General features: G+C 38.6%; 1 protein-coding gene across 7 annotated transcripts in view; it reads right to left on the bottom strand.

Annotated features, from left to right (window-relative positions):
* The window catches only part of igsf9bb (immunoglobulin superfamily, member 9Bb), a 682739-nt gene that overhangs the window by 58677 nt on the left and 610921 nt on the right, over nt 1-13141 (bottom strand). For all 7 annotated transcript variants that reach the window (XR_011963911.1, XR_011963912.1, XM_072593172.1 and 4 more), the window contains 4 exons: nt 9897-10072; nt 5809-6035; nt 2286-2370; nt 2000-2161 (listed from right to left, as the gene is read on the bottom strand). Coding sequence is in view for 5 of the 7 variants with exons in the window: in XM_072593172.1 (XP_072449273.1) it covers nt 2000-2161; nt 2286-2370; nt 5809-6035; nt 9897-10072 (650 nt within the window). In the remaining 2 variants the exon portion in view is untranslated. The remainder of the gene's footprint in view (nt 1-1999; nt 2162-2285; nt 2371-5808; nt 6036-9896; nt 10073-13141) is intronic.

The following is a 13141-nucleotide window of genomic DNA, read 5'->3' on the forward strand; positions in this document are numbered from 1 at the left end:
TGGAAACTTCCTTTCCCCATCATGATGTAATGTTGGGAGATGAAATTAGAAGTCAAAGTGGCGTGTTTGAATGTTTGGAAGTTCAGTATTGATGGGTCTAATAGCATGTTCTAAAGCAAAAGGGACATGGAGATCTGATGCAGGGTGGGGTCCCTTAATTACCAGTAGGAACCTGTGACTCACTGTACCAAGTGCAACCTGTGTTTCATTCCATACTCATGTGACTCCTAAATGCGCAATGCAAATGGAAAATGGCTGTGACCACATCCAGAATGGGCAGAGCAAGTATTTTTTCGATCTCAGTGTGTGGTCTCTATTCGTAAGTGACACGAGGCCTTTCACAGGGCAATTGCAATAATCAGACACTTTCACAATACAGCTTGGAGTTAGCAAAAATCATGGCATCATGCATGTGAAATGCAAGCAGTATCCAACTGTGAAGGATGCAAATCATTTTCACAAGTGATATTGATCTTATTGATTATTGCAGATTGATCATGGTCATCTCTGTGAAACAGAAGTAATAACTGGTGACCATAGAAATGACTGTTGTGTACCAAAATCCCCAAATGGTGCGCAAAATCCCAGAGGCCCCACAGGGGTGAGGAACTGATCTCCCCTTACCTTGAACAGTGAGTGTTTGGTAAATATTCTGAGATGCCATGCTGACTTTCTACGGTGATTTGAGATGGGAGGATAAGGTATCAGTGTTCATACAGCACTTAGAATCTCCAACTCTATTTCTGCATTGTGGCTTGTGCTCTATTCATCAGTATAAGATCCCGAGGTCAAATTCTATGAGCGTCCTTGTCAGAGTGCTCTTTGTCTCACTGTATAGAGGTCCATGCTAACTTGTCATTTTTGCATGATAAGAATGCTGACTGTTCATATCACTATGACCTGTTCTGTTTCTGATATATCCCACACATGTTCCTTGGTAGTGTGACTAATGGATCTAGCTACAACTGGGGTTCTACTCTCTATTGCTCTGCTAAACCAAAGTGCAGAGAAATGGAGAAAGAACAGATGTTCTACAAGTCCAGGCTGAGCAGCAACCTCCAGCAGATGCTGAATAGTCTCCACGTGAAGAGGTTAATGCATAGGAGGACCAGTGCTTATCATTCACAAAGTTATTTCTTGCATATGAGTAGGGCCAGTGCTAATGCAGATGTCCCTCACAGTGTCACAGACCTATTTAAGCTGTGGAACCTGTGACATGAAGGAATAGTTGCCTATCAAGGTGACAACAGCTCTAAACATTTATGCAACTAACTTCTTCCAAAAGGCCACCTGGGCACCTGTGTGGAACCTCTCAATCTTTAAGCCAAAAATACACTATGGCTGTTACCAGTGCATTCTGCTTTGTCTTATTTTCCCAGGATGAGATCAGTGCTGCAGCCTGGGTAATAAGCATTGGCAACCTTGATGGTTTCTGTAGGTTAAAGACATGATATACTAAACACACACTGCATGAGAGATCCATATCATAATCATCAATAGACAAGGTTCTATTCCGACAATGTGCAAATCACTGTGATCATGGGGACCACATGGTAGGTATTCTGAGAGCTGCCAAGATGTCTATATCCTTGAGAACTATCCCGTTCTGCTTTACTTCAAGGGCCATATGCCTTACAATGATAGTTACTGGGAGACAAGGGCTACCCTCTGCGACCATGGCTAATGACTCTGGTTCACGATCCCCTGACTGAGGTGAGGCTTAGATACAATGCAGTTCAATTTTTCAATGGGGCCATGGTGGAGCAGATAGCGGATGAAGATGACGTTCTCATGCTTAGATTGGATTGGGGGTCCTTGCAAGTACGTTGTGGACATTGGTTTTTCCCTCTCTGCACTCGTACTGCACACCAGTGTTTCAGCATCACCAGTGATCTATACAGATTTCATCTAAATTATGGTTTCCAGAGTATCTTACCTTTGTGTGTCACTTTTATATTTCTCCAAATAAGAGTCATTTTAAAAGTTAGCTCCTACTTACCCCTCTTTCTCTTATTCTTCCGCTTCCGCTGCCTGTTAACAAAGCAAGCAGCCAAGGTACTGAATAAAATAGCTGCCGCTAAGAAGCAGATAGTGGCGACAATCCCAGCCACAACTGGACGGGCCAGGCCTTCCTCGGGCACTTCAGGTGGTGGAAAGATATCTACAAAATCAGAAAACATTCAAACAACAAGCAACAATGAATTTACTGGCCTTACATTTGCACAATTTCGAATAACACTTAGGCCAACAGAGTTTCCACCATAGAGAAGGTAAATGCGTCTCACCTGAACTAGAAACCCCGACTACATTACTTGGCTCACTGATCAGGTCCTGCATGACAGCCATTACACGAAATTCATACCAGGAGTCCTGGTAGAAAGAAAAAATAATTAGCACCTCATTTTTGTTATTTGCAATGCACTAAAATGCATTCAAATATGTATAAAGTAGCACAGATCTAATTGAATGGGAAAGATGAAAGGAACAGTGCAGCATGACAAAACCATAAGAGAGGAGGAAATTAAACTTGTAAGACATTGCAAGATCAACATAAAAGTTTTACAATTATATTCAGAAAAATAATGGTGATTAGGAGGATTGTGAGCCTCTTGAAAAATGATAACAGTCCTATTGTCAATGAAAATAAGGAGATGGCAGACAGCCTGGACAACTATGTTCAGGCAGCACTTATAATAAATGTTAAGATACTGGACATCCCTAGAAGACCAAGCTTGAATTGGACCTTACCAATGTTAATTAAGCAAAATACCAGCAAAGAAGGAAGCAATGGCAGTAGAAAGTGAAAAGTTCCTGGAAATGGAGAGTTTGCATTCGAACACTTTAAAGGATGTGAGGATATTGCAGAAAGTATAACTATAATTTTTCAAAGTTTGCTCAAATTCCTTTCAATTTGAAAATTGTGCAAACTATTCTGCTAGTTAAGAGAGAGGAAGTGAGGGAGTTTTAAATCAATTCCCGTGTAACGTGAGAAAATTCCTATAATCTGTAATTAAGAAAGTGACTGAACAACTTCAACATAATCAGTTAACCATGCTTGACAAAGTGTCTGAATACTTTTGAAGTGGTGACTAAAGTACCTAATAGGGAATGTCTAAGAACATTATCTAACTTGGAATTCAAGGAGGCAATTGATTGAGTCCCTGAGGAGAGACTGTTAACTAAAGTTAAGATCATGACGTTAAGATAAATCATTGATCTGTTTAGGAAATCAGCTGAAAACAGTTATTCTTTTCAAGACACAGCAGGGATAATAGCAAGTAATTCTAACTGGCAAGATGTGATTAGCTGTGTCCTACAAACTTCTGGGTCAGACCCTCAAATATTCATGAAATTTATTAATAACTTAGATAATGAAATAAAAATCACACTGATACAGCTACCTGATGTAACTGCTCTGAAAGCTTGTGCTTCCAAATGAACCTGTTGGACTCTAACCTGGTATTGTGTGATTTTTAACTTTGTCCACCCCAGTCCAACCCCGGCACCTCCACATCTTAGATAATTAAAGCATTTAACCATAAATGATAATAACACAACAATAGGTGACATTTTAAGCAGTGCAGATGAAAGCAAAACATTACAAGGGATATTAATAAATTAAGTAAATAGATTTTAGAGTAAGCAAAATAAGATCATCACTTTGAAATGGTAAGATGGAACAATGTTCTTCCTAAATGGTGAAATACTGAAATAGTGAAGCTCCAAAGGGACTCAGGGGATTTAGGTGCAAACATTACTAAAATGGCATGATCAGGCAGAAAAAAAATAATTGAGAAGATCTACAGAATGCTGACTTTGATTTGTTGAGAATGAGAATACAAGAGAAATCATGCTTCAGTTCTTCAAAACCCCAGTTAGTCCACAGTGAGACAAGTTCTGGGCACCACACCATAGGAACTGAACATTGGCCTTGGATGGAATGCATCTTAGCTTTACCAAAATGATACCTGGACTACAAAGATTACATTATAAGGCAAGGTTATGCAAACTAGGTTTACATTCCCTGAATTTAAGAAAGCAAAGGGGTGACTTGATCACAATGGTTCAGATATTATGGAAGACAGATAACGTAGATAGAGTGAAACTGGTTGGGGCATCGTAGACTCAGGGTATAGCCTAAAAATTACAGATCTTTCAGGAACAAAATCATAAAACAATTTCAAATACAATCGGGGTGGAAGTTTGGAACTGAAATCCTCAAAGATCAGTTGTTACTTTTAAATCTGAGATTCGTAGCTGATAGTCAAATAAATGTATCATTGGGCAAACACTACAGATTAGCCATGAGCTTATTTAATGGTAAAATGCACTTGAGGACTAAATGTCCTCTGGATTACTATCTAAGCAATGAAGATGAAACAAATTCTGGTTTGTAACAAATATTTATTTTTTGTTAGCGTAGTTAGTCCAAGATACTGTGCATAGCTTTGACCTCTTTGAAGATTAATGCTAGGATTAGTCTATTACTCCACTATCATTATATTAAATGTTTATCAGGTGGCTTGACGACAAATTAAGTGGACATTGGTCTATTATTGGTTAAAGACAAAAAAGACACTGCAGATGCTGGAATCCACAGTAGACAAGCAGAAGGCTGGAAGAACACACCAAGTCAGGCAGCATCAGGAGGTGGAGAAGTCAATGTTTCAGGTGTAACCCTTCTTCAGAAGAAGGGCTACACCCAAAACATTGACTTCTCCACCTCCTGATGTTGCCTGGCTTGCTGTGTTCTTCCAGCCTTCTGCTCATCTACGTTGGTTTACTATTGTCAAGTAGTTCTCATGTTCCGCTCTGGTTCTGAATTGCACAAGGTGCTTCAGGGACATTAGACTTTGTCATGTGTTAATATGGAAATGTGGTCAGTCTGCAAGTGGATGCAAAACCCGCTCAACTGGACAATTTTACTTCCATATTTTCAGCAGATTATCCCTGGTAGACTCACAGAGATAGAATCTGAGACCTTTCTGCATAGAAACAAGCATGGTAATCTCTCTGCAGACGATAAAGAATGACTGACCTCTTACTGGAATTGATGGGGGTGTACCAATCTTTCTTCAGGTTAACTATCTGGGATGCTCACCTCTGTCAGGTGGGTGAATCTTTGAAAATGGTGTGCATAATATCCTGTTTATCATATTAAGAGAAGACAGGGTAGATGATCTGCCAAGGATCAGTTGCCAATCAAGACAAAGAGGAGCTGACAGGTCAATTTCTGGTTATTTTTGTGGGGTCATGAAGGGGAGAGCAGCATTTTTCCGGGTTCTAATGAATTGTAGTTTCGCTCTTGGTACAGTACTCAGCATATGAGAAAGAAGCTATCTTATTGTGATCTCAGATCACATAGGACTAGGCCTGGGTGAGTGGGGCTCAAAGTAAATATCCTTTCTAAGTATTCTTGCAGGTTGTTAAACTCAACAAGGTTTGAGGTTGTTTACTCCCAAGAGTGTCAATTGCACATTACTACAGAAACTAGGCCTATTCCACTGTCTCTCTGGTTCTCCATACACTGGTCTATTTTCTTTGAGCTCAGAGACAACCCAGGGAGGCTAAAATTACAACAGGCTAAATTTCTGCACCGATTCTAACACATTAACTGGTTGCATATAGCAACAAACACGTATGTCCAGCTTTGCTTGTTAAATGAAAATAATTGTAGAACGATTGCGGGTAATATTAACTTATGAGGCTGTCATCTTAATTTTAAAATAATCAAAATTTTCACTCCGATCATCGATTAACTAGGAATACCATCAGGATCATTTTGGAAGCAGGGTTGCAATGACTTACCAGAGATAACTCCTTGGTTAACAGTTCAGTTTCAGTCCCTGGTATTGCTTCATCTAGAATCTCCCACCTTTCTGCCAGACGGAATTCCATGATATAATGATCGATAGGATAGCTGTGGTTGGCCGGTGAGAGCCAAGACAATAACACTCCTTGGTGTGTTCGATTGGCTGTTAGGCACCTTGGTGGAGAAAGCAGCACCAGTGGTTCTCGGGTCGTAACAGGAAACGCTGCAAGGACAATTACGATTTTAAAACCTTCTGTTGTAAACATCATGAAGCACCTCTCGCAGCTGATGGCCATTACGTATCCCCTAACATCTTACATTAGTAATTTCACCACTTAGAAATTCACATATTTCAATCATATTGCCTCTCTATTCTTCATGGGTCTCTATTCATATAGAGTCATTGTCATTGGAAGTTGGGAATTAAATCAGTGATGATTCAACAACATTTACTGGTAACTGACTATGAATGTTCAAATTAATTATTTTTCTCCTCACACTGGTGTTTGATGGCTGTTGTGTTTACAATTGTATTCTTGACTTTAATTTCATGTTAAAAATGCTTTTCACAGCTTAAGAAGCTGTAAATGAGTTTCCTTTCACAAAAGCTTTCAAATGAAAATGAGAATTACAAAATCTAGCAGATCTCTCAAGATTTTAGTGCTTTAAATCTATAATGAGATATAGTTCTGAGTCACATGGATTGCAAAGAATCAGCTCTGATCAGAATCCTCAGTCCGTTCCCCAATCTAACTGAATTTGTTTTTATGTTGTTGTTACATTATTATTTGTTTACAAGATATGGGCATAATTGGTTAGACTAGCATTTAATTGGCCATTTTCATTTGAGACAGAGTTTGAAAGAGATTCAAAATCATGAGATGATTGGACATAGGAGAGAGGGGAAACTGTTCCCAGTGGTGGAAGTATGAAGAAGGCCATGAATTTAAGGTAATTGGCAAAAGAAAGAATGGAGACATGAGGAAAAAAAATCATGTAATGCAGTGAATGTTTAGGACCTGGAATGAATTGATTGAGAATATAGTTGGGGCTGGGTCAATAACATCTTTCAAAAGGGAAGTAGATGATTTTCTGAAAAAAAAAGATTTGCTGGGCTCTGGGTAAAGGTGAGAGAGTGTAACTAGATGAATTTATTCCATCAAATGGCCAGCATAGACACAATAGATTGACCGGCCTCTTTGCGCAAAAGCAAATCTATTGTCAGTGTCATGAGATACCTGGGACTCTTGTTGAGGTTAGTCGGCTGGAAAACAATATGCAACAATGTCAAAAACATGGGTTCAGTTCCTATGCCAGATGGGGTCACCATAAAAGTTCAAACCCACCCCTCACCTCAGGTCAAACTTACCACCAGTCATGTCTCTAACTAATGAGATAACAGGCCTATAGGGCTATGGTGATTTTCACCATAGGTCAATTCAAGTGCAGCGCAAATTATAAGGCATGATACTTTTCTCAATATGCTCAATAGTGTGTCATTCTGTAGTGAGCCTTGATACTGGCCATTATACTGAAAATGACTAGGCATTCCAGCTGAGAAATCATTGACATGAAACTTTCTCTCAGCACAAATGCTGTCCAACTTCCTGAGTCTTTCTAACACATCTCTTTCCCCCAGACCTCCAGCTCCTGCTATTATAAGTTCGAGAAAACTGTATTCTAGTGTCATGCATGGAGAACTGCCAAAGTGACTCTTCTAAGTCGAAACACAGCAGTAATGGAGGAATCTCTCATTTCCTGGGCTGTAGCAAGCTTTTCTAAAGTCTGTGCAAACACAGAACAAAACTCTGCATAGTAACTGACAAAGAATTCTCAGATATTTAGTTTCACTTGGCTCACTGGTATCACTTAAATCTCAGACTCAGAAAATTATGGGGTTAATTTATGACTTGACCACGTAATGAAGGCTGCATTGCTGGACATTCTAGCTTTCAGATATTAAACTGAATGCATGTCTGCTCTCTCAGGAGGATATTAAATATCCTATGGCACTATTTGCAGATGAGTAAAGGAAGCCACCTGAAGTCTTGGATAATATTTATCTCTCTTGCAACATCATTAAAGGAGATTATCTGGTCAGGAGATAATTTTGCTATGTGGGACTTTGCATTGGAAAAGTTGGTTGCTGAATTTCATACATTACAATTGTCACCCCATTTCAAAAATATTCACTGTTTGTGTAACATGTTGGAAGATCCTTAATGTGTGACAGGTGCTGTAGAATTTATAATTGCAAGCTCTTTAAATTTGTACAGAAAGCTGTTGAAATAAGTTGAGAGCATTGTGATAAAAACTAATTTTGTGAGCACAGCAAAGAGCAATGTACTTTAAATGTGCACTACTTACTTTTTTGGTTTGGGGAATGGGATAGATGGCGTAATGCTTTGGGAAAGAGCGACAAGGTAAACTCAATTTCTCAAGCAGACGAACAGAACCGAGCCTAACATAATTTCCTGGCCACGAGAGAACACATTAAGCTCTTGTTGAAATTATAGCCCATTTAATCTTTCCTGAAGCCTTGTTTGTAACGTATTTGGTTTAATTATGATTTAAGGAAATATCGCAAAACCTACTTAATGAGCATCACATCAATGCACTTCACATTATTAAATGTTAAGTGTATATTATTCTGGGAAATCTCATGTTAATATTCCCTATTAAACATACAGTCCTAAACTAATATTAACACAGAATTTGGAGGTACATTATAATGTATTTATTTCCATGGGGGCCATTGGCACATGTTGCCAATTAAGGTGAGTTTGCAAATTGAATGCACAAAGTTTGTAACAACAGTTGAACTCCTGAGTCAGAACTATCTGTACTCACACCTTGAGCTTTATTATTATATCCTTATCATTGTGAGCACTCAGTTTTCTGACATCTTCACTGACATTAAATGTAAGTTCAATTACTTCATCTTCTGTGCTACAATTTTCTGAGAGGTAATCCGTGAGCAAGGACTCTTCATTCATGCAAAGGTCTTTTTTATTATTAGTGTTAGTCAAAGTAATAACCATCCCAGCTTATGCTTTTTAACTAACATATTCATTATTTTGCAGATTTATTTTGATAAATTCATTTTAATTTTTCATTTTCAGTCAGCAGCTCTTGCGTGGTTTAGACTTAGACCCTTGTAAATAGTTAATCTTTCAATAAAAACAATAGAAACAGACTTTACCATAGAACTTACAGAACAGAAGAAAACCATTCAGCCTTTATACCTCTGCTGGTATCTGTACTAATTGCTATTTCCCTACCCTTTCCCCATTTCCTTTTGCTTATTTTCCAAACCCTCTTAAATAATGTTACCGTGCCTGCATCAATAATCACCTCTGGTGAAGCATTTCATTTGGAATAATTCTCTGGGTGAAAACATCATTTTCAAATTTCCCCTTTATTCTATGGCTATCACTGGGATATAGTCCGAGAATAGAGGCTGCATAACAGCAGGCCATTTGGCCCATCAAGCTTGTCCCTGACCTCGCCAGGAGCAATTTACAATCCCAACTCCTCTGTCCTTTTCTTGAAGCCCTGCAGTTTTCTTTTCTCTTGAAAGAAATGATGTATCTCTCTCCACTACCCTGTCAGGCATTGCAAACCTGGACCCAAACAACTCACTGAGCAAAAACAATTTTCCTTATGTGTGGTCTGGTTCTTTTGCTAATCACTTTAAATCAGTATTTCAGGTCAATGAGCTAGCATCAGAACAATGTTGATTGAAGGTCATCAACCTAAAGTGTTAACTCTGTTTCTCTCAGTACAAATGCTGTCAGACCTGCTAAGTTAATCTAGCACTTTCTGTCATTGTTTCAGATTTGCAGCATGTGTGATTGCCTCATTTTCAATATTGTAGGAGCCAGGATGCCAAGTTCCAACACCAACAGTTACAGTAGACACTAATGGCAATATGGCCATCCATGGTGGCTTAAAATCAACATGTATTGAAAGGCTTATGAGCATTTATGAATAGAACAAAAATCTTAGAAAATTTCTTGACACAGAATTAAAACGTTCCAGAACTGAATTAGTAGACTCTTACACTGAAAACAACTTTACTCACCCAGTGTGTTCACAGTGATGACTTCACTGAAGGGCCCAGTGCCCAGTTTGTTCTGTGCTAGCACACTGAACTGGTATGCGGTCTCAGGCTCCAGGCCCTCCACCAGCAGCCAGGTAAGGCCTGTGGATACAGGCAGCGATAACCAGTCATGGGGTCCCAGCATAGCCCTCTTTACCCTGTGGCAAATACAGAACTAGATAGTTAACACTTGCATTCCAGTGAAGTAAATATTCGGGCCAGCTTGCAGTTTGAGGGTGAACCAAATCTTGTGGAGTGAAACAGCACTGAAATCATAATATAATCCATGAAGAAATGTGGTATACCCATCAATCCATGTCATTAATAAGAATACTCTTCCCTCAAACCTCTCCTAAGCTGTAAATGTGTACCCAACACATTTTCTGCATCTAGTGGCACCATTAATAATTCCCAGCTCAAAAATGGCACATAATTGAAAATATTGAACTTCCTTACATTGCCTAATTCCAACTTGCAAAGATAATTTCCCTTCTGCACTGATCTACCAATTGCTTCTGATCCTTGATCTTCTCACAGAATTGTTACACTGCTGAAGAAGGTCATTTCACACCAGATCTCTGACTGAGCTTTGTGTCAGCATCAATTTCCTGCCTATTCCCTGTGAGTCTTAAGGCAATCTTTTTGGAATGAAAAGATTAATATTAGTTGCTGCGGTGGAAACATTTATTATTAATGTTTATTAGATGCAAATCTTGGTCAATTAATTCAGCTTTAGGCATAAAGGTTGCTTTAGACTGCCTTTTGTTGGTTATGGCATAGATTATAAGAGGAGGGAGATCATGCTGGATTTGCACAGAACTTTAGTTATGTCATTGTTGGAGTACTATGTGCAGTTCTGGTCACCACGCTGTGATGTTATGCACTGGGGGAGCAAAGAAGATTTACCAGAATGTTGCCAGGGATGAAGGAGTTTAGCTTTGAAGTGAGTCTACAAAAGCACAGAATATTGAGTGGGGGACCTGAAACAGGTGTAAAAGATTATGTTAAAAATCACACAACACCAGATTATAGTCCAACAGGTTTATTTGGAAGCACAAGCTTTCTGAGCGCTGCTTCTTCATCAGGTGGTTGTGGAATAGAAAGTTGTAAGACACCGAATTTATAGCAAAAGTTTACAGTGTGACGCAACTGAAATTATACGTTGAAAAAGACCTGGATTGTTTGTAAAGTCTCACATCTTTTAGAATTACCATGTTGGTTTTAGTTTTTTCATATGTAAATCCCAGATTTCTTTAAAATTTACATTCTTAAGTGAACTTTAACAATATATAATTTCAGTTGCATCACATTATAAACTTTTGCTATGAATTCTATGTCTTATGATCTTATACTCCACGGCCACCTGATGAAGGAGTTGCCCTCCGAAAGTTAATGCTTCCAAATAAACCTGTTGGACTATATCCTGGTGTTGTGTGATTTTTAACTTGGTACATCCCAGTCCAACACCGGCTCCTCTAAATTATAAGATTATGAGGGACATGGACAGGGTGATTAGAAAATAGTTTAGTCAAAGGGTCAATGACAAAGGGGCATAATTTAAAAATTAAAGCCAAGAGGTTTAGAAAGGATTTGAGGAAAACCTTTCATCCAGAGAAAGGTGGAGGTCTGGAAGGGTAGTTGGGAGAAAAACCACACAACCTTTCATAAGTACTTGAATGATCACTTGAAGTGTCATAACATCCAAAACCATCGGCCTAGTGCAGAAAGATTCATGTGGCGCAAAGTATATTTTTGGTGGTACAGACTTGATGGCTAAATGGCTGCTTTTGAACTGTATGATTCTATCAATGTGAGAAAAATAATATGCCATAATTAAAAACCTTGCTTATTAACGTGGGGGTTTGGTTAGTTTGGTTGGCTAGAAGACTATATAATCTACAGCAGAAAAAATTAGCATGGATTCTGTGTCCATACTGGCTGTGGAACTTTCTGCACCTTAGTCCATGCTTATGGAATAGTTATTCTCAGGTTATACATAATCAATGGTCACTGTCTATTGAAGAGAGAGTACTTTATTGACTATGGCTCTATATATTTACTAACATCCAGCTTTTAGTTGAATAACTAGCATATTTGCAAATATGCAAGGGGAAGCAACTTGCAGCAAAATCATTTTTTTTTTCTGAATGGATTATGATGCACACCAGCTAGTGATTTTAGCAATTCTTCACCCACTTTAGCTCATTGGAATTAGGCAAAAACTAGAAGGGGATATTATTGTAGATCTACCAGAAAGTAACAGCGCAATAGGAAAAATTATGAGGGTTCTTTGAAAGAGTCATCACAGGTACAATTGGTCAAATTGCCTCACCTGGTGCTCTAAAATTTTACAACTCTGTAAGGAAAGAAGTGAAAGCATTCAGCAAGTTTAATGATCAATGGCATGAAAGGGTTGACAAGATTCTAATTCCATGATAAGCTCTCTATATATTTAGGTTTATTGGACCAAATAGCTTCTTTCACTTTGTAATTTATGTATGCTCCTAAAATAATTTAACCATAAGTGACACTTTTGGATCAGGACACAAATTTCTAAGCTAATTCATTGCATGTAAAATGATTATTGTTTTACTTCAAATGTTGAGAGTTATGGACCTGGTCATTTGAAAATGCTAAAGGTAACAATCTTGTCATTATCAGATATTTATGGTGTAATACTTTCTGATGCCTCCATTTTGCACACTTTGTGACAGAATCCTGCTAAAGCACCAACACTTAATGATGGCCCACAGTAGGCACTGGTACAAATCTGGCATACCAGATCAATGTTTGGTTTTGATGAAGGTGCTTGAATCAAGCTGGCATGTACAGTACACACTGGGTGAAAGCATGCAGTTCACTTACATGTTCAATTTCCTCAGTTTGCAAACTGGGTCCCTTTATACCCACCAGTGCAGAGCAATTTATATCTGCGACAAAGAGGGCTGAGTCAGTTCATCTTGCAGATCTATTGGTATGTGGATGATCCCCACATCAGACTGACTTTTACACAGTGTATACTAAAGATTAGTGCCAATGATAAAAAGTAGTAATGCAACTGAAATCTGGATACCATGTGCAATGCAGAAATGGAGGAAATATAGGAAGCACTGCAGAGCTTTAGAAAATTGCTGTTGTCCTGCTGAAATCACTGGACTTCAATATATTAAAATGTATTGGATTGTCAATTTGTGTAAATTAGAAAGACATGGCCCATCCATCAGTAA

Source organism: Chiloscyllium punctatum, chromosome 23 (genome assembly GCF_047496795.1).
Source record: "Chiloscyllium punctatum isolate Juve2018m chromosome 23, sChiPun1.3, whole genome shotgun sequence".
Classification (NCBI taxonomy): Eukaryota; Metazoa; Chordata; class Chondrichthyes; order Orectolobiformes; family Hemiscylliidae; genus Chiloscyllium; species Chiloscyllium punctatum.